We start from the raw sequence: 24,950 nt of genomic DNA, 5'->3' as shown, positions 1-24,950 counted from the left end.
CTCGATATCCCGATCTGGGGGCATACTGGGCAGATCATCATGAAACACATCAGGGTATCTACAGACGACCCTGATCTGATCCAAGGTGGGCTTGGCTAAACTCTGGTTACAAGTAAACTTTCTGGGCAGCCTTTCAGATATGTGCTCAACTAATACTCCGGTGGTACTAGTCATGGTGATGGCCTTCTTGGCACAATCAATCAGTCCATGATGCTTGGACATCCAATCCATACCCAGTACTACTTCCAAACCCTTTGTTCCCAGAACAATCAAATTTGCATAAAACTCTATTTCATGAATTCTGATGGGTACATCTTTGCAAATTTTTCTAGCTTTTGTAGCTGAACCAGGTATTTGAACTATCATGACATGCTTCAAACTGATGGGTTGAATCTTACTAGTGCATGCAAAATCTTCCGTAACAAATGAATGCGATGCTCCAGAATCAAACAACACTCTTGCAGGTACTGAGTTAACAGAGAACATACCCAGCACGACATCTGGCGCTTCCTGGGCTTCTTCCGCACTCATGTGAAAGAGGCGGCCACTGCGGTTGTTGGGGTTGTTGGGGGTGAATTTCTTGCCGGTGGAGACACGGCGTTGCTGTTGAGCAGGTGCAGCGGTGTTGGCGGCAATCTTGGCAAGTCTTTTGGGGCACTCATTGGAGTAATGTCCCACTACCCCACACTCATAGCAAGTGATTGTGGCCTTGTCCTTGTGGGTGACTGGAACAGCGTTGCTCCCAGTCCTTGGAGCAGTGTTGGTGTTGTTGTTGGCGGGGGCTCTCATCGGAGCGCGGTTGAAGTTGTTGTTGTGGTGAACATAGTTGTTGTTGATGTGGTTGTTGTGGTGGTGGCCTCCTGGCCTGGGGTTTCCTCCACTCCGGTTCTGAAAACCGGGGCGTGACGTCGGGGTCGGTGGCTTGTTGTTCCTAGGGGCAAATCCTCCGCTTGAGCTGGGGCGATACCTCGGGGTATTGCTGGGCCCACTCTGATGCATCATGCGGCGCTTGCGGTTCTCATTGGCTTGGTTCAGCTTGCCCTCCATCTGGATGGCGGAGTCAACAAGGGCTTCGAGGTCAGCAAAAGGGATGTTGACCAGCACAGTCTGCATCTCATCATGCATTCCGTTCAAGAACCTCTCCTTCCTCTTCTACGAGGTATCTGTCTCATCCGGGGCGTACCTTGACAAGGTAAGGAACCTGTCGCGGTACTCCACCACCGTCATTCTGCCCTGTTTGAGTTCCCTGAACTCGTCCCTTATCTTCTTTATTAGACCCGGTGGCACGTGGTACTTGCTGAACTTGAGCTTGAAGTCTGCCCAAGTCATCATTTTCCCCGCATTCAATGCGCGGGCACTCGTCCACCAAGCACGTGCAGGTCCTGCCAGGTAGTGCGTGGCGAACAGCACCTTGTCATTGGCTTCCACTCCAGCCACTTCAAGATTGTTCTCCATTGTCTGGAGCCAATCGTCAGCATCCAGGGGTTCCTCGGTCTTGCTAAACACCGGTGGATTGGTGTTCTGGAAGTTCTTTAGCTTGGACCCCGGATGATCATGGTTTCCGTGGCCTTGGTTGTTCTGAGCGATCTGCTGCAGCGCAGCGATATTAGCTTGCCTTTCAACTCGTTCAGTCTATCGGTCTGCCATCATGAGTTGCAGCATTTGCATCATCGCATCCTGATTGGCGTTGCGAGTTGGAGGGGCCATCTGAACAGGTAGAGAGATCATGAGATAAGAGGGAATTTTCTATGGCTTGTTTTGGGTAGGTTTTAAAACATTTAAAACTTGAAGTCTTTTGACAATGAACATAACACACAAACATTTATTCTTCATGAAGCAAACATTACAAGTTAACACATCGGAGGGTTTGAAGAACCCTTTCACCAAACTACGATACAAGGGACCGATACAACTCACACCTACTCATGTGAACTAGTGCAACTACTCCTCATCATCTTTATCCACATCGATGGGAATGATCCCATCCTCTGCGGCCTCCAGAAACTCGTAGTCCTCCTCATCGGTGAACTCATCCTCCTCAAAGTCGTCGTCATCACTCAGGAAGTTCTCGCCTCCCTGAATGTCTTCTCCATCTTCCTCCATCTCCTTCAGCTGGTCCTCCTGGGCCTTGACAGTGGCCTCCAAGGTGAGTATCTTTGCGCGGAGGCATGCAATGGTAGCGTCCTTCTTGGCACGCTGCAGGCGGAGTGACTTGCGGTCCTTGGCGAGTAGCTTGATAGAATCGGCATGGTGAGCCAATGCCATGTGAGTCTGGTTGGCGTAGATACGCGCATTGTCCAGCTCCTTCCGGGTCTCGTGAAGCATGAAGTACAAATGCCCCACGTGATGCTTGAGCACCGGGTGTGAAGAGAGTGCCATGGGCTCTCCAATGGTGTCATGCCTCGCAAAGTGTGCGAAGCGGGTACCCTGGAGTGCAGCAATGTTCTGTCCGCACACACGAGCAAGTGCCTCCTGAAGGGAACGAGCAAGTTCGTCCATCCAGTTGCTTTCCTTGATGGAGAAGAGGATCCTCTCAGAAGTCGGAGGCTCCATCTTGCCCCTCAAGTCAGCGGTGATCACCCACTGCAGTTCCCCTCCGGGCTGGTCGTGGATCTCGACTCCGTGGAACTCGGGGTGCGGGCGTCCGAGCATCTCAGACACAGAGTCCAAGTCCCGCTCGAAAACCAAGTCTCCACCATTTCCCAGCTGGTAAAACTTGGGGTAAGCTCCCTCCATCTGAAATGGAATTGGATAAGTAAGTTAGAGAGATGAACCAGTGTGGCAAATTTTTATGTAGATTTATAAGGAAGAGCATGACTTATCATTTTTGAAAAGGTCTCATAGAGAAGAAAGTGACTAGGTTTTTCAGAAATATTCAATTCATTTGATTTTGAAACTAAAATTTTCAGAACGTCCATTCTAAACTAGGGGCTTCTAAGGTCAAACAATGGCTCTGATACCAACTTGTCAACACCCGGATTTTTAAGTCCAGATGCCTATTATACCGTACATCACAATCCCAGGAAGATTGTTGTTGCGAGACATAACAGTTGAATATCATAGAGTCACCATTTATTACAACACATAATTTTCTTACATCCATAGATCACATGATCCAATATTACACAAATAGTTGATCTAATGATCAACGAACATAACAAGTAGCGGAAGCGTAATAGTAGGTGGACTATCTATCCACAGGCCAACGCTTGACGTTAGAAGCATCCTAGTTCTGGTAGACATCCTGCTGACCGTCATCCTCATAGTGTTGCTCCTCTTCATAGTCTAGCATTTGAATAGCCAGGGACATAGCCATGAGTACTTTAAGTACTCGCAAACTAATATTAGTGTAAGTACTTATCAATTTTAAGGGGGTGCTAAGCTCTAGGTTTATTTGCATAAAGCCAAGTTTAGTTCATAAACATTTAGTAAAGATGCTTGAATCGCTAGACTAACTCAAGTGGGAACATTTGTGTCATTCCCACAACTCAGTTGTGTTTCAAATTCAAGTCACCATTTCAATTCAACATTCCCCTTTCAAGAAAAGTTCTGACAACGGAACAGTATGGCCTTTCCAATCGTCCGTAACCGTGGACACGGCTATTCGAATAGGTTTAACACTCTGCAGAGGTTGTACTCTTGTGCCACAACTTTTGATTACATCCGTCAGGGATAACCCTGAATCATCGTAACTCGGTACGCGGATCATCAACCATAACCTTTCGCTTAAATAACCTAGTATAGGCACCTCTCCCCATGAGCTTGCCCCCCGGTGAAAACAAACCGTCAACCCGGGAACTGCACAGGGCTTGGGTCGTACATTCACCTCATATTCACATCATTTCACTATCAACGGAGGCAGCCTTGGCATAACCCCTATGATGCTTGTTTAGAGGGAAACCATACTAAACTACATAAGTTTATAGTTAAGCCCTACCCATAATCAGGTATTGTGGGGGTACTTGTATAATTGGAAGGGTATCACATCCGAACCCAATCATCAGTTTTCACAAACTTTCACCAAGTCATTCAAGTCACATTCACCTTCCAAAATCTTTCAAAGTCATTTCATTTCACATTGTTCCCATCCAGAGTAGTTGATACGGGCATGGAGGCCTATGTGGAGCCCAGATTCAGGACTCCACCAGCTTAATTATCTTAGTTTAGGTAATGGTCATATGTGGGCCAATTAGGGTTTTTAATAAATCGAGTTAGTTTGGTTTGGGCCTGTCCAAACCAAGGTAGAGAGGCCCACTAGGGCTGGCCGGCCACTCCATCCTCTCATATAAGGTGGAGGCACGGCTAGGGTTTAGGTAGATCAAGTTTAGTCTAAAAGTTAGGTTATACCTAGTTGCGTGTGTTCACGTGTATCATCCCTCCGGGGGTACGGCGCTGCCGTTTATCTATACTATTATCCGCTGCGAAGGTTCTTGTGTTCATCAAGGATTGTCTAGCTCTTGGTTTGAGGCGGTCGTTCATCGATCCGTTGCTTGCTCGGATTCGTTCCCTCTTCTCCGAGCTGCGTTCATCGCGTTGTTGGGAGGATTCTCTACCCCGTGTTCTCGCTCGTGAAAGATCGGGCATCAACCGTAGGAGGATCCAAGTGGGTCGCTCCCTTATCATGTGGTATCAGCTTTCTGGGTTGCTCACGGCGAGGTTTTGTTGATCGATCTCTTTGATCGGTTTGCTGCGGAGAAGATTGGTTCTTAGATCGGAGGAGTTTGGTTCTCGGTCGAAGGAGGTTGGTTGGAGGAAGTTTGGAGTTGTTTGGGGCAGTTTGGAGGTCATCCATGGCTGTTTCGGAGGTCAAAATCGCGAAAAATCGCGACCAGAATCGGGAAGAAGACGAAAATTCGCGACCAGGAAAAATCCGGTCAGAAATCCGGTCAACCGGGCCAGTGACCGGGCAGCCTGGCGTAAAATCCGGTCCAACCGGGCCAGTGACCGGGCAACCTGGCGAAAAATCCGGTCCGACCGGGCCAGTGACCGGGCAGCCTGGCGTAAAATCCGGTCAACCGGGCTGCAAACCGGGAAGTTCGCAAAATTTCGTCCGGTTTGGTTCCGGTTGCAGCACCCGGTCAACCGGGCCGCAGACCGGACAGGCCGGTTGATACGTCTCCAACGTATCGATAATTTCTTGTGTTCCATGCCACATTATTGATGTTATCTACATGTTTTATGCACACTTTATGTCATATTCGTGCATTTTCTGGAACTAACCTATTAACAAGATGCCGAAGTGCCGATTGCTTTGTTTTCTGCTGTTTTTGGTTTCAGAAATCCTAGTAAAGAAATATTCTCGGAATTGGACGAAATAAAAGCCCAGAGGCCTATTTTCTCACGAAGCTTCCGGAAGTCCGAAGGAGAGACGAAGAGGGGCCACGGGGCGCCAAACCCTAGGGCGGCGCGGCCCCCCTTGGCCGCGCCGGCCTGTGGTGTGGGCCCCTGTGCCGCCTCTTGACCTGCCCTTCCGCCTACAAATAGCCTCCGTGACGAAACCCCCGGTACCGAGAGCCACGATACGGAAAACATTGCGAGACGCCGTCGCCGCCGATCCCATCTCGGGGGATCCCGGAGATCGCCTCCGGCACCTCGCCGGAGAGGGGAATCATCTCCCGGAGGACTCTACGCCGCCATGGTCGCCTCCGGAGTGATGAGTGAGTAGTCTACCCCTGGACTATGGGTCCATAGCGGTAGCTAGATGGTTGTCTTCTCCCCATTGTGCTATCATTGTCGGATCTTGTGAGCTGCCTATCATGATCAAGATCATCTATATGTAATTCTATATGTTGCGTTTGTTGGGATCCGATGAATAGAGAATACTTGTTATGTTGATTATCAAAGTTATGCTTATGTGTTGTTTATGATCTTGCATGCTCTCCGTTATTAGTAGATGCTCCGGCCAAGTAGATGCTTTTAACTCCAAGAGGGAGTACTTATGCTCGATAGTGGGTTCATGCCTGCATTGACACCGGGACGATGACGAGAAAGTTCTAAGGTTGTGTTGTGCTTGTTGCCACTAGGGATAAAACATTGATGCTATGTCTAAGGATGTAGTTGTTGATTACATTACGCACCATACTTAATGCAATTGTCTCGTTGCTTTGCAACTTAATACTGGAGGGGTTCGGATGATAACTTCGAAGGTGGACTTTTTAGGCATAGATGCGGTTGGATGGCGGTCTATGTACTTTGTCGTAATGCCCAATTAAATCTCACTATACTCATCATGATATGTATGTGCATTGTCATGCTCTCTTTATTTGTCAATTGCCCAACTGTAATTTGTTCACCCAACATGCTGTTCGTCTTATGGGAGAGACACCTCTAGTGAACTGTGGACCCCGGTCCAATTCTCTTTACTTGAAATACAATCTCTTGCAATACTTGTTCTCACTGTTTTCTCTGCAAACAATCATATTCCACACAATACGGTTAATCCTTTGTTACAGCAAGCCGGTGAGATTGACAACCTCACTCGTTTCGTTGGGGCAAAGTAGCTTGGTTGTGTTGTGCGGGTTCCACGTTGGCGCCGGAATCTCCGGTGTTGCGCCGCACTACATCTCGCCGCCATCAACCTTCAACGTGCTTCTTGGCTCCTCCTGGTTCGATAAACCTTGGTTTCTTTCCGAGGGAAAACTTGCTGCTGTGCTCATCATACCTTCCTCTTGGGGTTGCCCAACGAACGTGTGAAATACACGCCATCAAGCATATTTTCACGGCGCCGTTGCCGGGGAGATCAAGACACGCTGCAAGGGGAGTCTCCACTTCTCAATCTCTTTACTTTGTTTTTGTCTTGCTTTATTTTATTTACTACTTTGTTTGCTGCACTATATCAAAATACAAAAAAATTAGTTGCTAGTTTTACTTTATTTGCTATCTTGTTTGCTATATCGAAAACACAAAAAAATTAGTTTACTTGCATTTACTTTATCTAGTTTGCTTTATTTACTATTGCTAAAATGGCCAACGCTGAAAATACTAAGTTGTGTGACTTCACAACCACAAATAATAATGATTTCTTATGCACACCTATTGCTCCACCTGCTACTACAGCAGAATTCTTTGAAATTAAACCTGCTTTCTTGAATCTTGTTATGAACCATCAATTTTTCGGTGTTAGTTCGATGATGCTTGCTGCCCATCTCAATAATTTTGTTGAACTATGTGAAATGCAAAAATATAAAGATGTAGATGGTGATATTATTAAACTAAAATTGTTCCCTTTCTCATTAAGAGGAAGAGCTAAAGATTGGTTGCTATCTCTGCCTAAGAATAGTATTGATTCATGGACTAAATGCAAGGATGCTTTTATTGGTAGATATTATCCCCTGCTAAAATTATATCTTTGAGGAGTAGCATAATGAATTTTAAACAATTAGATACTGAACATGTTGCTCAAGCTTGGGAAAGAATGAAATCTCTGGTTAAAAATTGCCCAACCCATGGACTGACTACTTGGATGATCATCCAAACCTTCTATGCGGGACTAAATTTTTCTTCGCGGAATTTATTGGATTCAGCTGCTGGAGGTACCTTTATGTCCATCACATTGGGGGCGGCTACAAAACTTCTTGATGATATGATGATAAATTACTCTGAATGGCACACGGAAAGAGCTCCACAAGGTAAGAAGGTAAATTCCGTCGAAGAAACCTCTTCCCTGAGTGATAAGATTGATGCTATTATGTCTATGCTTGTGAATGGTAGGCCTAATGTTAATTCTAATAATGTTCCGTTAGCGTCATTAGTTGCTCAAAAAGAATATGTTGATGTGAATTTCATTAAAAATAACAATCACAATGATTCTAGGCCATACTCTGCTAATGGTAACTCTTATGGTAGATATGCTTCGCCTAATGAAGAAAAGATGTTAGAAATTGAAAGATCCACCAAGAGTTTTATGCAATCACAATATGAGCAAAATAAATTGTTTACTAAAATTATGAATGATCAATCTACCTTGTTGAAGAATATAGGAAATCAACTTGAAAATCTGAATAGGGAAATCTCGGGGTTGCAAACTAAACTTGCTAGTGCTTGAAACCCGAATCTCATACATGTCCGCATCACAATCTTCTTTAATTAATAAAATGGCTGCTAAACCTGAGGATTTAGATGATAAAATTACTACTACAGCAAATGCCATTCAAGTTAGAATTAATGAGAATATAAGACTAATGGCTGAACTGCGTGCTAGGTGGGATAGAGAAGAAAATGAAAAACTAGCTAAAGAGAAGAATATAGCTAAAGTTTGGACTATTACCACCACTAGTAATGCTAATGCTACACATGTTGCTGCACCTCCTACTCATACTAATAAAAGAATTGGTGTTAGCAATGTTTCCACTTCTAATGCAAAGCGCGAAAAACTGCCTGAAACTGCTAAAACTGCTGAAACTGCCTGCGATAAAGCTGCTGAAATTTTTTCCAACATTGGGGATGATGATCCCATTGCTTTAGATTATAATGGTTTGAATTTTGATGATTGCCACATCTCTGAAGTTATAAAGTTCTTGCAAAAACTTGCTAAAAGTCCCAATGCTAGTGCTATAAATTTGGCTTTCACGCATCATATTACAAATGCTCTCATAAAAGCTAGAGAAGAGAAACTAGAGCGTGAAGCCTCTATTCCTAAAAAGCTAGAAGATGGTTGGGAGCCCATCATTAAGATGAAGGTTAAAGATTTTGATTGTAATGCTTTATGTGATCTTGGTGCAAGTATTTCGTTATGCCGAAGAAAATTTATAATATGCTTGACTTGCCACCGCTGAAAAATTGTTATTTGGATGTTAATCTTGCTGATCATTCTACAAAGAAACCTTTGGGTAAAGTTGATAATGTTCGCATTACCGTTAACAATAATCTTGTTCCCGTTGATTTTGTTGTCTTGGATATTGAATGCAATGCATCTTGTCCAATTATATTGGGAAGACCTTTTCTTGAACTGTTGGTGCTATTATTGATATGAGGGAAGGAAATATAAAGTATCAATTTCCTCTCAAGAAAGGTATGGAACACTTCCCTAGAAAGAGAATGAAGGTACCTTATGATTCTATCATTAGAACAAATTATGATGTTGATGCTTCATCTCTCGATGTTACTTGATACACACTTTCGCGCCTAGCTGAAAGGCGTTAAGAAAAGCGCTTATGGGAGACAACCCATGTTTTTACCTACAGTACTTTGTTTCTATTTTGTGTCTTGGAAGTTGTTTACTACTGTAGCAACCTCTCCTTATCTTAGTTTTGAGTTTTGTTGTGCCAAGTTAAGCCGTTGATAGAAAAGTAAGTACTAGATTTGGATTACTGCGCAGTTCCAGATTTCTTTGCTGTCACGAATCTGAGCCCACTGCCCTGCAGGAAGCTCAGAAAATTATGCCAATTTACGTGCATGATCCTCAGATATGTACGCAACTTTCATTCAATTTGAGCATTTTCATTTGAGCAAGTCTGGTGCCATTTTAAAATTCGTCAATACGAACTGTTCTGTTTTGACAGATTCTGCCTTTTATTTCGCATTGCCTCTTTCGCTATGTTGGATGAATTTCTTTGATCCACTAATGTCCAGTAGCATTATGCAATGTCCAGAAGTGTTAAGAATGATTGTGTCACCTCTGAATATGTCAATTTATATTGTGCACTAACCCTCTAATGAGTTGTTTCGAGTTTGGTGTGGAGGAAGTTTTCAAGGATCAAGAGAGGAGTATGATGCAACATGATCAAGGAGAGTGAAAAGCTCTAAGCTTGGGGATGCACCCGGTGGTTCACCCCTGCATATATCAAGAAGACTCAAGCGTCTAAGCTTGGGGATGCCCAAGGCATCCCCTTCTTCATCAACAAATTATCAGGTTCCTCCCCTGAAACTACATTTTTATTCGGCCACATCTTATGTGCTTTTTCTTGGAGCGTCGTTTTGTTTTTGTTTTTGTTTTGTTTGAATAAAATGGATCCTAGCATTCACTTCATGGGAGAGATACACACTCCGCTGTAGCATATGGACAAATATGTCCTTGGTTTCTACTCATAGTATTCATGGCGAAGTTTCTCCTTCGTTAAATTGTTATATGGTTGGAATTGGAAAATGATACATGTAGTAATTGCTATAAATGTTTTGGGTAATGTGATACTTGGCAATTGTTGTGCTCATGTTTAAGCTCTTGCATCATATGCTTTGCACCCATTAATGAAGAAATACATAGAGCATGCTAAAATTTGGTTTGCATATTTGGTTTCTCTAAGGTCTAGATAATTTCTAGTTTTGAGTTTGAACAACAAGGAAGACGGTATAGAGTATTATAATGCTTTCAATATGTCTTTTATGTGAGTTTTGCTGTACTAGTTCATCCTTGTGTTTGCCTCAAATAACCTTGCTAGCCTAAACCTTGTATCGAGAGGGAATACTTCTCATGCATCCAAAATACTTGAGCCAACCACTATGCCATTTGTGTCCACCATACCTACCTACTACATGGTATTTTCCAGCCATTCCAAAGTAAATTGCTTGAGTGCTACCTTTAAAATTCCATCATTCACCTTTGCAATATATAGCTCATGGGACAAATAGCTTAAAAACTATTGTGATATTGAATATGTAATTATGCACTTTATCTCTTATTAAGTTGCTTGTTGTGCGATAACCATGTTTACTGGGGAACGCCATCAACTTGTTGTTGAATTTCATGTGAGTTGCTATGCATGTTCGTCTTGTCGGAAGTAAGGGCGATCTACACTGAGTTGAATGGTTTGAGCATGCATATTGTGAGAGAAGAACATTGGGCCGCTAACTAAAGCCATGTTCCATGGTGGAAGTTTCAGTTTTGGACAAACATCCTCAAATCTCTAATGAGAAAAGAATTAATTGTTGTTGAATGCTTAAAGCATTAAAAGAGGAGTCCATTATCTCGTTGTCTATGTTGTCCCGGTATGGATGTCTAAGTTGAGAATAATCAAAAGCGAGAAATCCAAATGCGAGCTTTCTCCTTAGACCTTTGTACAGGCGGCATAGAGGTACCCCTTTGTGATACTTGGTTAAAGCATATGTATTGCGGTGATAATCCGGGTAGTCCAAGCTAATTAGGACAAGGTGCGAGCACTATTAGTACACTATGCATGAGGCTTGCAACTTATAAGATATAATTTACATGATGCATATGCTTTATTACTACCGTTGACAAAATTGTTTCATGTTTTCAAAATCAAAGCTCTAGCACAAATATAGCAATCGATGCTTTTCCTCTATGAGGACCATTCTTTTACTTTCAATGTTGAGTCGGTTCACCTATTTCTCTCCACCTCAAGAAGCAAACACTTGTGTGAACTGTGCATTGATTCTTACATACTTGCTTATTGCACTTATTATATTACTCTATGTTGACAATATCCATGAGATATACATGTTACAAGTTGAAAGCAACCGCTGAAACTTAATCTTCTTTTGTGTTGCTTCAATACCTTTACTTTGAATTATTGCTTTATGAGTTAACTCTTATGCAAGACTTATTGATGCTTGTCTTGAAATGCTATTCATGAAAAGTCTTTGCTTTATGATTCACTTGTTTACTCATGTCATACACATTGTTTTGATCGCTGCATTCACTACATATGCTTTACAAATAGTATGATCAAGTTTATGATGGCATGTCACTCCAGAAATTATCTTTGTTATCGTTTTACCTGCTCGGGACGAGCAGAACTAAGCTTGGGGATGCTGATACGTCTCCAACGTATCGATAATTTCTTGTGTTCCATGCCACATTATTGATGTTATCTACATGTTTTATGCACACTTTATGTCATATTCGTGCATTTTACGGAACTAACCTATTAACAAGATGCCGAAGTGCCGATTCGTTGTTTTCTCGCTGTTTTTGGTTTCAGAAATCCTAGTAAAGAAATATTCTCGGAATTGGACGAAATAAAAGCCCGGAGGCCTATTTTCTCACGAAGCTTCCGGAAGTCCGAAGGAGAGACGAAGAGGGGCCACGAGGGCGCCAAACCCTAGGGCGGCGCGGCCCCCCTTGGCCGCGCCGGCCTGTGGTGTGGGCCCCTGTGCCGCCTCTTGACCTGCCCTTCCGCCTACAAATAGCCTCCGTGACGAAACCCCCGGTACCGAGAGCCACGATACGGAAAACATTACCGAGACGCCGTCGCCGCCGATCCCATCTCGGGGGATCCCGGAGATCGCCTCCGGCACCTCGCCGGAGAGGGGAATCATCTCCCGGAGGACTCTACGCCGCCATGGTCGCCTCCGGAGTGATGAGTGAGTAGTCTACCCCTGGACTATGGGTCCATAGCAGTAGCTAGATGGTTGTCTTCTCCCCATTGTGCTATCATTGTCGGATCTTGTGAGCTGCCTATCATGATCAAGATCATCTATATGTAATTCTATATGTTGCGTTTGTTGGGATCCGATGAATAGAGAATACTTGTTATGTTGATTATCAAAGTTATGCTTATGTGTTGTTTATGATCTTGCATGCTCTCCGTTATTAGTAGATGCTCCGGCCAAGTAGATGCTTTTAACTCCAAGAGGGAGTACTTATGCTCGATAGTGGGTTCATGCCGCATTGACACCAGGACGATGACGAGAAAGTTCTAAGGTTGTGTTGTGCTTGTTGCCACTAGGGATAAAACATTGATGCTATGTCTAAGGATGTAGTTGTTGATTACATTACGCACCATACTTAATGCAATTGTCCGTTGCTTTGCAACTTAATACTGGAGGGGTTCGGATGATAACTTCGAAGGTGGACTTTTTAGGCATAGATGCGGTTGGATGGCGGTCTATGTACTTTGTCGTAATGCCCAATTAAATCTCACTATACTCATCATGATATGTATGTGCATGGTCATGCTCTCTTTATTTGTCAATTGCCCAACCGTAATTTGTTCACCCAACATGCTTGTTCGTCTTATGGGAGAGACACCTCTAGTGAGCTGTGGACCCCGGTCCAATTCTCTTTACTTGAAATACAATCTACTGCAATACTTGTTCTACTTGTTTTCTCTGCAAACAATCATATTCCACACAATACGGTTAATCCTTTGTTACAGCAAGCCGGTGAGATTGACAACCTCACTCGTTTCGTTGGGGCAAAGTAGCTTGGTTGTGTTGTGCAGGTTCCACGTTGGCGCCGGAATCTCCGGTGTTGCGCCGCACTACATCTCGCCGCCATCAACCTTCAACGTGCTTCTTGGCTCCTCCTGGTTCGATAAACCTTGGTTTCTTTCTGAGGGAAAACTTGCTGCTGTGCTCATCATACCTTCCTCTTGGGGTTGCCCAACGAACGTGTGAAATACACGCCATCACCGGTCCACAGGCCGGTCCAACCGGGCCCTGGGCCGGGCAGCCTGCTGCTATGTCTGTTTCTTCGGCGACGAAAACCAGTGCTGCTGCGGTGAAGTCTCCGGTGTTTTCTCCTGTTACATCGTCTTCCGGGGTGATATCATTCCCTGATGATTTTCGCGGGAAGCGGTGTGTTTCGGGCAAAAGGTCTGGAGATGTTTTCAATGATTTCATTGATATATTAGACGGTGTGTCATTTGCTGAGACTCCGGTCAAGTGGAAACTTCTTCATTATGCATCAGTTTCAGATTATGAGTTGTGGGAGAGTCATATACACCAGGGTTTGCAAAGGTGTGGTATTTATGAGTTCGTGGATCGTTCTACACGGTTGGCACTTGCTGTTCGTCGTGTGGATGAGGAGATACATAGTTGGTGGAACAAAGAGATGCGTGTGAAGGGCATTATGGCTGCAACTTGGTTTGATTTTCGGGAGTTCTTACGTGCGTGCTTTGTGTTTGGTAACAAGCCTACAATGCATGTGAAGACCCTCAAACCGTTACTTCGGGTTGTGTCACCGACAATTGAGGTTGGCACGAGGTCGCAGCTATGTTCCAAGGAAGATATGGCTATGTCTATTCCATCTCCTACAAAGGAGTTGGTGTGCTCTAACACTACCGTGGAGGAGGTTGTTCCAGTTCCGATAGTCACTGAGGAGAGGAAACCTGGCTCTGATACCAAGAGCGCTATCGTGGATCGTTGAGGAGGATGTACCATTGAGCGGGCTGAATATGCAACTCAAGAAGGTACAAGATGATGCTTGCAAGACAGCTTGACAAGGTTCAGCGGTGGAGTTTGTTTCAGACTCAGTGCTTTCTCAAGGGCAAGGCTTGCAAGTTGATGATTGATGGTGGTAGCTGTACTAATGGCATTAGCAAGGCGATGGTGGCAGCATTGGGGTTGTCTACATGGCGTCTTCCTGAACCTAAACGTCTTGAGTGGTTGAATAGCTGTGGTATGCTGAAGATTACTCACAAGGTGCGTGTGCCATTTACAGTTGATGACTATGTTGATGAGATTGACTGCGATGTGTTGCCATTGGAGGTGTGTGGATTGCTACTTGGGCGTCCTTGGCAGTATGATCGCAATGTTACACATGCTGGGCGAGCAAATACATATTCTTTTATGCATGATGGCAAACAGCGGACTTTGAAGCCTTTGGGTGATGATCATATCAAGTCCGATGTGGAGTTAGTGATGCGTAAGGAGAAGTTGCACAAGCCTAATGTGCAGCATAAGGTGCATGATGTTCCGAGCATTGATGTTGGTGATGTTTCAGCCAAGCATGTAGATGACAAGCCAGTTCTTGTTGGTGACAAGCCGGATGAAGCTACACTAGTTGTTGATGTGGATGTTGCAGCATGTGCTACAGTTCCGGCTTGTGTTGATGTCGAGACACAGACTGATGATGGGTGCGCTGATGGTGTTTCAGTGCATACGGCGCAGATGCGCGTGGGAGGAGTGGGAGGCGAGCAGGTTAGAGAAGCCATTGCTGATGGTGTTCCAGTCCGGTGCCAGGGCCGGTCGACCGGCTCCAGGACCGGCCGGACCGGTCAACCGTCCGGTCAACCGGCGCCTAGACCGGCTTTGGCCGAGCGCGTCAGTGGAGACAGTGGGCAGCGGCACTACCGTGCTAGGAGTACTGTCCAGTTTTCCGCGACACCGCGGATGCATCGAGGCAAGGATGGACGTGTGAGACATCTATGTGGCCCAGGAATTACACATCTTGTGCAGGGTCATGTGCAGCGACACAGGGGTCCATCAAAACCTCGCAAGAAGAAGGAATTGGCGCCGAAGTCCAAGCTCATGTGGAGAAGAAAGGAGGCGCCAAGTGTTGTATGAAGTCAAGCAGGCCGCGAGGGAGGATGTGGTGTGGAAGGCAAGCAAGACTTGAAGACGGCGAGGACGTGTCATGTTCATATCACGTCACCTTTTCCAGAAGACCCTCACGCGTTGGGGACAACGCTTCTTGAAGGGGGGGAGGATGATACGGGCATGGAGGCCTATGTGGAGCCCAGATTCAGGACTCCACCAGCTTAATTATCTTAGTTTAGGTAATGGTCATATGTGGGCCAATTAGGGTTTTTAATAAATCGAGTTAGTTTGGTTTGGGCCTGTCCAAACCAAGGTAGAGAGGCCCACTAGGGCTGGCCGGCCACTCCATCCTCTCATATAAGGTGGAGGCACGGCTAGGGTTTAGGTAGATCAAGTTTAGTCTAAAAGTTAGGTTATACCTAGTTGCGTGTGTTCACGTGTATCATCCCTCCGGGGGTACGGCGCTGCCGTTTATCTATACTATTATCCGCTGCGAAGGTTCTTGTGTTCATCAAGGATTGTCTAGCTCTTGGTTTGAGGCGGTCGTTCATCGATCCGTTGCTTGCTGGATTCGTTCCCTCTTCTCCAGGCTGCGTTCATCGCGTTGTTGGGAGGATTCTCTACCCCAGGTTCTCGCTGTGAAAGATCGGGCATCAACCGTAGGAGGATCCAGTGGGTCGCTCCCTTATCAGTAGTCAATTTTATTTCTTTAGCAATAGCAACTAGTCATGAGGGGTGCTATCTAGCTTTGTTTGCTTAGGCTAAATTTGATACTCTTGTTCGTATCCTAGACCAAGTGAATCATGAATCAAAAAGTAAACTTTGAAATACCATAAGTGAAATAGTTGTAAGGTAAAAACATGGGATAGGATCATTAAGCATAAAGTAACATGTAATGGTGCCTTGCTCATGAAGAGCTTTGCATTAGGGTGGCTTGCAAGAATATTAGCTTGCCTTGGTTGGGATAGGAATCAAAGTTTTCCTCCTCCTCTTGAGAGTAGCCCTCCTCCTCCTGGTATTCCTCGGTACTAGCGTCTATACACGAATACAAGGGATACAATCACCACACAAACTTAACAGGCTAACTAAACACACCAAAGGTTCACACAAGCCTAAGCTAGCATCACATCTTTATCAACATGGTGATTGACTAAATTTTATGTTAAAGAAAAATAATTTCCTCTCATTATAAATATTGATTATTATTTCTATTTATTTCTTTGGAGAAATAATTTCCTCTCATTGAATCTTATTAGGATTTAATCTCTTCAAATAATAATAAGGTATGAAATATATGTTGACCAAGGTCAACACTTCATATCTATTATTTGGGAGTATGATTTAAATGAGGGCTATACCTGATGCATTTTAATAATAGCATGGTAATGATTTAGTATCTCTAAGTAACAAAGCATGAGGTTTATTAGACCAAGGTCATTACCTCTCTTTGAATTACTTAGGATCATAATTTAAATGAGAGAGTAGCTCTCATACTATTTAAACAATTAATTTGGGATGATTTAAATGCACTAGAAATGGCCACATAGCCATTATGTTGCTCTAGTCCATGATCATACAAACAACTATGTTATGTTTTTGCAGAAACAATTAGAGTATGTCAAATGAGATTCATGAGAGTTGGAATCAACTCAAAATCAATTTTAGATAATTTTTAATAATTATTTGAAGTTTGAAAAGGCCCTGCCTTGTTATTTTTGCTATTTGAATTCTACAAATAATCTGCAAGTAAGACCAGTGGGGTTGTGTAGATATTTTTACAAGCTTTCCAAATATATAAAATTTACTAAATTTGGTTCAGTGGATTTTATTCTATTTATATTTGAAAATGCATCTGCAAAGGAATTCGAAATAAACAGAAAATCTAGATTTGAATTGATGGGCTTGGCGGGAAGGCTAGGTGGGCTAAACGGGCGAAAAAGAACTGGGCCGGCCCAGCAGCGTGACTCACACGCGCGGGCCGCCTGACAGGGTGGGTTCCACCTGTTAGCGCATGTTTCTCAGCGAAATGGTATGAGGCGCGTGGGACGTTTGATTAGAACGCGATCGTGTGGTGCACGATCGTCGTCTTCTCCAGCGAGAAGCCGAGGCTCTGGCGGCGAGCCTAGGGGGTCGGAGGGCCTACCGGCGTTCCCGCGGTCGAGGGCGAGGTGCGCGGCGACGTTGGCGAGGGTGAGGAAGCTCCTGGTACCGGCGGCGAGGCTTGGGGCGGCTCCAATCAGCGGCAGCAACCTCCGGGTACTGGCGGCTCCGATCTTCAAATTGCAGCGACTCCGGCGATGATCGAGATAGATATTGGTGCGAGGAGAAGCAGTGAAGGGAGGGGAGTGAGATGGTGTGAAGGATTGGGTGGAGGGGTGCTCTATTTATAGGGCCAAGGGGGTGCCGTGGGTGCTGCGAGAGGTCGTCGACGGTGCGGCGTCTCCGGCGTGTGAAAGGGCAAGGTGAGTACTGCACTCGATGGGCGGCGGTATGGCGATGCTCAACCCGCTTTCGGCGCTGCAAAAGCTTGACGGGATCGAGCAAGAGCTTGTGATGATTGCTGCGGTACTGCGGCGCTTTTCCGACGAGGACGACGACGACATGGCTCCTGCGCGTGATGGAGTGTGTCTAGCAGCTAGAGGAGAGGGAGGGGGTGCTCGTTGCAGTGGTAGGGATGCAGGAGAGGACTGAGTCGACGGGGCATTGCCACGCTCTGGCGCGTCCAGTGCGCGCTCACCGCGTGCCTGGCATGCCCTGGCATGGTACTGGGCGCGTCTGCCTTGGCCAATGCCGTGCTCGCGTGCGCTTGGGCCGTGCGCCGTGGTGATCATGGAGTGCATGGCGTGCTTCAGGACAAAGTGAGAGAGAGAGGGGAGAGCCAGAGAAAGAGAGGGCAAGGTGGCCGGCATGGGCATGGCATGGCGTAGTTTAGGCTTTCTCCACTCTTTAATCAGCAAGGGCAAGGACTGGCAGTGATGCAGGGGTCCTAGATGAGCAATGATCATCAAAGATCAAAAGAGGTTTAGGCCAAAATCTGTTGTGTAATAGGATGTGTGTAGTTTCTGAAATATTGCCTGCAAGGTGTTTGAGGAAATGGCCGCATGAAGAATTTCTTTGAATTTTTAAATTCTTTTTGGTGCAACTCATTTATATAATTAATGTGATAGAATGGTGGTGGTGGTATTCATTTTGGTGTTGATTTGCAGAGTTTCAAAAATGTGGTCATCTTCACTTTACTCTCATATAGCATCTTGTCCTATTTACCATGGTCAACCTAGGCAGAGTCAACACTTGTGGTCAACATCAAAGTTGTTCATATTGACATGAACTTGGATGAGGTGAAAAGAAGTAGAGGTGTTTAGTTTATGAATCTTCCAAACCAGGGGTGCAAAGAGGGCAACATTTTATAAATGGGCAATTTGACCATTATCATATGTAAGTTGGTTTGGCATTTTTCTTTGATTTGATTTTGGTTTCTTTGATGCATTTGTTTGTTTTTGATACATAAGTGTTTTACAAGCAATAAATCAAGCAATGGTGGCCTTGGTTGATGATTTGCATAATTGGCCTAATGTGTATGTGAGGGTATTTGGCATTTTTGTATTTCTTTTATTTCCCTCAAATTGAGATGCTATGATCATGGGTTAGGGTTTAAGAGCAAGTGATCAACATATAAAACATTCATCATGGCAAATGCACACAAGGAAATATTCACACTATGCATAAAACTATATATGGCACTATATGCATAATAAAAAAAATTGTTTGTTGCAAATTTTGAGTATTTGAATTTCTCCTTTCTTTATTTATTTTCTTGAAAACTTGGGATGTTACACTTTTAGAGCACACTTTATGCATAGTTACCACTCATCTCAAGCTTAATCTATCTACAACTATGTCGATTATACATGATTACAGATTTTCATTTATTTTCAAATGAGGTTTCACAACATGTATTTTAGATAGAATTTATCACTTTCCCTTGTCGTTGATATGTGTAGGTGTTATAGAAGATTATGGATAAACGGAGACAAGAGGAGCAAAGAGGACAATATGGAGGAGCTACATGCACAAGACTTATCCATTTGAGAGGTGGGAAATGTGATTTTTTCCATCATCTCAAAATAAAGATAAAAAATCATGGTGTTGTAGCTGTCGTCCATACGAGTCCAACAAGCCAAAGAACCTCAACCGGAGTTTGTACGTGAAAATGATGGCCAAAATACCAAAGCAATCAGAGAGTTCGACGGCCATTGGTACATACAAAACTTAGCCATAGGGCCCGGCCGTACTGCGTCTTCCAGGCGACCGAAACCTCGCGAAGTTCCGCATTTTTTCACATAATCCGCCTCTGATTGTCCCTGGACCTTCCCTAGATCGTTGGGGCAGTATAGGGGGTTATTGGGGATCCTTCTAGGCTTATATAATGGAGTGAAGAGCCAAGGGATAAGAGGAGACCCATCCGCCCCGCCACGGTGGAGCCCTTCCACTCCACCGCCTCCATAGCCGCCACGACAAAGATCTCCACCATCTGCACACTTGCCATTGATTCCCTCTTTCATATTGTTGTAATATAACTCTTTGTGGATTGCATTTGTACACATTTCATATCACTGCCATGATCATGCCTTGTATCTCTAGATTGAGTAGTATCTTTGTTCTTGTGGGTATGGTGAAATTCTAGAAATGTATTTTAGTTGAAATAAATATATTTTAATCATTGTGTTATCGATGTTGTATGAAGTCGACCATGCAACATTTTCCTTTAAGGACAAAAGAGGGGATTACCTTTTGACATATGGTAGTGAGGAGGCATCAAGTGACACCCTCACGATGATCCTCTATGGCGTGGTCATTGGGGAATAAGAGAAGACTCATAGAGCGTAGATCCATAGTCATGTGATCCTAGCGAAAACCTTAATAGTAATATACTAAGATAGCTTGCCCTTTACATTGCTGTGTTATGAGAGGAAGGTTGAACAAATGTCTGGTCATATAAAGAATGCCTAGAACTATCCTAATCATTCGTATTCCAAATACTAGTGGTGGAATTAACATTCCCTAAGGACCCTTTTACCATATTCACATATTCTTATTTACTCTCTGTATTAGTTTATTTTGTTCTACTTGTTTACCCTTATTTATCGTTGCTCTAGTAATTTATAGAATATGCTATTTCGGAACCACGGTTTGAGAGTGAACGTGGTTGTGCTGACAACACAATCGTCGGGTTGCATAGTTTGCATAGTTTACATTTGCAAAGCTTCCATGGAACATACTTTCTAAATAATATTTTCTACTACAAGTACTACAATAACCCTGGTTGCTGCAATAAACCTAGTCATCAAAGCAGTGCTTCAACTCGCGGGAAGCTATGAAGACCCGTAAGCCAATTTTTGGTAGCAGAGGATAGCGTTGTTTTGATTCCGTCAGAACTTCGCCGACGTAGTAAACTGGCTGTTGCACTGAAAGTTCCTTGTTTTCTTCCTTGCACTCGACCACGATGATTACAGTAATCATCCGGATAGTCGCCGCTAGGTAGAGCATCATGGGCACGTTGGGGAACGAAGCCACCAATATTGGAGGTGAGGAGAGTTGCTTGTTAAAAGACTTGAAGGACGCGTTGGCTTCCTCTTTCGAGATGAACTTGTCGGCTTTCTTCAAGAGCCGGTACAAGGGAATGGCTTTTCTCCTAGCCGCGCAATTCAGTGTCTTAAGGCAGCGACATAGCCAACGAGTTGCTAGACATCACTAGGGTGGCCTCACATGTTGAGGACACTTTGATTTTCTCTGGGTTGACCTCAGTGCCTTGCTCGGAGATAATGAAATAAAGTAGCTTGCCCGCACGTACCCCCAAGACGCACTTCGTGAGGTTGAGCTTCAAATTGTACCGCCGGAGATTGGCATGCAAATCTCATTTGCTTCAAGTCACTGATGAGATCCTCTTGCCTCCTCGACTAGATGAAGATTTTTTCCATGTATGTGTGAACAAGCAGTGTGCATGCACCTATGGTGTGTTGCCCTAGTGTTTTTCAGGCCGAATGGCATCTTCACGTAGCAGAAGGCGCCATGGGGGGTGATGAAGAAGGTCTTCTCTTGGTCCTCCATGTTCATCTTGATCTGGTGGCAACACGAGTAGGCATTCAGAAAGCATAATAACTCGCATCCAGCTGTAGAATCGATTACTTGGTCGATGAGAGGTCGTGCGAACCTTGGTGGAGGTAAAAACCTACTCTTACTTTTATTCTACTTATAGAAAAGTTCACAAGTCACCGAAGGATGTTGAGAAGACTAAGCGTGAATGAATATTACCTAGGGTTTTATCCTCTAGCGAGGCCTTGCATAAGCGACCTGGACTAGGTGTTTACAGTATAAGGGGAAGTCTCTTGAAGCTTAATTGATTACCTACTGTTGGATATTCAGCTTGCTCTTCACGTAGCGCGCGAGTACATTAGGGTCGACTGAGTACGCATCCCACGGGCCACCCTGGTGTTTTGTAGCGACTCGCACCTATGGATCTTCCCAGTTGGATATTTACTCGTCAACAAGTGTGCATGAAATCAATGTGAAATAATATTTATTCTGGGCTGTGCAAAATTAACAAAATTATATATAGATGTGAAGTAGTGAAGAGTGCAACTTTCAAATCTCCAAAGCTTAAAAAATATTTATTTATTTTTGAGTAGCTTAGAATACTAACTCATAGGATAATTAGCTACATAGTCTCTCCGTCTCATGGAACATGTGGAAAGTTAGTTTCAGTCTGAATGGATTCCGCATTGAATCGAAAGATCCATGGTGCATGTTGCAGCCCCACTTGAGCAAAACGCACTACTGTAGGAGGATGGGAGTACATACGGGACTCATCCGGGTTCATGTGCGAGCTGCGATTTCATTTCAATTGAATCGAAATCGGGGCGCGGCCCCTATTTTTCTAAAAAATAAATAAATTGCGCGGACAGCAGCTTGCCCAAACGGCTATAAATAGATAGCGCAGACCCTTGCGTTTATTTATTCCACCACTCCTTGTATTTCTCTACCTCTTAGTACGTACAAGATCGAAGAGCATGTCACTCACTCAGCTCCTCCTCTTCCTCCTCGTCGGGGCAGTTAGTTTCTTCTCTGGTTCAGGTAAATAAGTCATGGGCAGGAATAAAGTGAATCTGTTTACATTATCCTGGAAACAAAAGTGATGCTGTTATAGCCGCTGACAAATCTTTGTGTGCCTATATATATTATTACAGAGGGCGGCGAGTTGGGGGTGTGCTACGGGATGATGGCTAGCAACCTGATAAAACCGCCGGCTGTGGTGCAGCTGCTGAAAATGAAGGGCATCAAAGTGGTGACGTTGTACGACGCCAACCCGGAAGCGCTCACTGCGCTGGCCGGCAGCGGCATCAAGGTGGGGGTGTCGTTACCAAATCAATATTTGGGAGACGCGGCTGGCGACACGTCGTATGCTATCCAGTGGGTGCAGAAGAACGTGCAGGCATACCCGAACACGCTGATCAACACCGTGGCGGTGGGAAACGAGGTATTTCACCAGGTACCTGGGTCGACCCCTTATCTCCTCCAGGCCATGAAAAACATCCAGGCGGCGTTGGCCAGCTTTGGCCTGGCCAAGACCGTCAAGGTGATCACACCCATCGCGATGGACGCGCTCAAGAAATCTTTCCCGCCGTCCGACGGCGAGTTCAGAGGCGATCTCGCACAGACGGTGATGAGCCCCATGATGGATTTCTTGGAGCAGACCGGCTCATACCTCTCCTTCAATATCTACCCCTACTTCGCCTACAAGATGGACCCAACAATCGACCTCAACTATGTTTTGTTCCTCAGCAACAACGGCCAGTCAGACCCGAACAACGGCCTCATCTACTACAACATGTTTGATGCCATGGTTGACGCCGTTTTCCATGCCGTGGAGAAGCTGGGCAGCTCCCGCAAGGCAGCTCCAGGTAGGAGGATGCTCGACTCCAACGATGATCTGTTGCTGAGTATCAAGGCTCAGGAGACGGGGTTTGGGACAGGTTCAATTGGACCGGCTTTGAAGCGCAACGGCAACGCCTCCTTGTCCTCAATTGGACAGGATGAGGCCTCCACCTCGAACGCCCAAACCTACAACGCTAACCTCATCACCAGGATTCTCAACGGCGGTGGCACACCGTACAAGCCCAAATCCACCATCTCCGCCAACATCTTCTCCCTCTTCAACGAGGACCTCAAGACCGGCGATGAGGACGAGCGCAACTTCGGCCTGTTCAACCCGGACGGCACACCAGTGTATTACGTCGACTTCGTCGACCCTGCCCCTGCGGCGCCTAGCTGGTGCAGGGCGAACGCGGCCGTCGACAACAAGAAGCTCCAGGATGCGCTCGACTACGCGTGCGGCCACGGGGCGGACTGCAGCGCCATACAGCCCGGCAAGCCGTGCTACCAGCCCAACACCCTGGTCGCGCACGCGTCCTACGCCTTCAACGACTACTACCAGAGAATGAACCGCGTCACCCGCTCCTGCTACTTCGATGGGGCCGGTACCGTCGTCTACCAGAAACCAGCAGGTATACACAACATAATAATACCCGCAAAAAAAACATAATAATGAAGCTTCCTCTTCTCCATGGCTTATTATATAGTACTACATACGTATGTCCCCTCACCTTGGAATTGGATCTGCGTGTAGCCTGCAACGGGGCCGCGGCGAATAGCTGGTGTGTGGCCAAGGCGGGGGCAGCAGATGCGCGCCTTCAGGCAGCGCTGGACTTCGCCTGCGGCCACGGAGCTGACTGCACAGCCATCCAGAGGGGCGGGCGGTGCTTTGATCCCAACACCAAGGTCGCGCACGCCTCCTACGCAATGAACGACTACTACCAGAAAAACGGCAAGTCCGATCAATCTTGCGACTTCAGCGGCAGCGGCAACGTCGTCTACCAGCGACCCCGTGAGTGCACATACATACCACATCTTCTGTCAGTTAGCGCACCCTTTTTTCCTTTGATTTTTTACCAATACTGCTGCTTATTCAACTCTTGGCAGAGTTTGGCAACTGCGTCTTCTGATGGGCTCGAGGTCAACGCAGTCAAGAATAAAAACTAAACCCTGCCTACCCGCTTTCAAGAAGAAGGCCTAGCGTTGCAGTATGCATTCCATGATATTGTACTTTTCAATCCGGGGCATCTCGAACTGAATACGATGCATCATCGTATATATATGTTTTTTTATTGCAAAATGAATTTCAATTTCTGCCGCACGTAAGTACGTGCGCTAGCCTGAATTACCGTCACAGATTTTGCTGGCCATCCACCGATATACACATGAATACAAACTGAAAGTATTGGGAGGTTAAATGATCTAACGCTTCACCTTTAACTTTTACTAATTCCCTGTGATTTGGGGAGTTTTCCCACAAGACTTTCCCCTTGTGCTTGTATTCCGGTAGAATTTAGTGCCTCATTATCGTCTCTCTATATTTTTTTTCTGAAATGAAGAACTTATCCGGAGCTTCTCTTTTCTTTGAGCTGGCAGGGACTCGTCTGCTCTTAAAGACAATAGATTAGACTCATTCACACACCCACATGGAGTACAATTCATTATTCAAAAGCGACAGGCAACAAATTCAGTACTCTCCAAACTTAATACAAACCCATTGACAAGTGTTAAAAGGGAGGGAGGAGGGCTAAAGGCCTTTTGTTGTGGTGTCCTTTAGGTTCCATCAAAATTTTCCCCGGTTGCATGCATTGTCGACGCATTTGGTTGCATGCATTGTATGGAGTCGGGCTGCGACACTAAGG

General features: G+C 45.1%; 1 protein-coding gene across 1 annotated transcript; it reads left to right on the top strand.

Moving 5' to 3' along the window:
* Positions 1–22,162: 22,162 nt before the first annotated feature.
* On the top strand, positions 22,163–24,506 carry LOC124680372 (glucan endo-1,3-beta-glucosidase 13-like). The gene is made up of 4 exons (XM_047215444.1): positions 22,163–22,290; positions 22,404–23,720; positions 23,843–24,100; positions 24,196–24,506. Exons 1-4 carry the CDS (start codon positions 22,227–22,229, stop codon positions 24,216–24,218), a joined length of 1,662 nt encoding a protein of 553 aa, XP_047071400.1. The 5' UTR covers positions 22,163–22,226; the 3' UTR covers positions 24,219–24,506.
* The last annotated feature ends 444 nt before the right edge of the window (positions 24,507–24,950 follow it).

This window comes from Lolium rigidum, unplaced genomic scaffold (assembly GCF_022539505.1).
Source record: "Lolium rigidum isolate FL_2022 unplaced genomic scaffold, APGP_CSIRO_Lrig_0.1 contig_14241_1, whole genome shotgun sequence".
In the NCBI taxonomy this organism is placed as follows: Eukaryota; Viridiplantae; Streptophyta; class Magnoliopsida; order Poales; family Poaceae; genus Lolium; species Lolium rigidum.
Note: the sequence above shows the minus strand (reverse complement) of the source record. Positions and strands in the feature narration are given on the sequence as shown.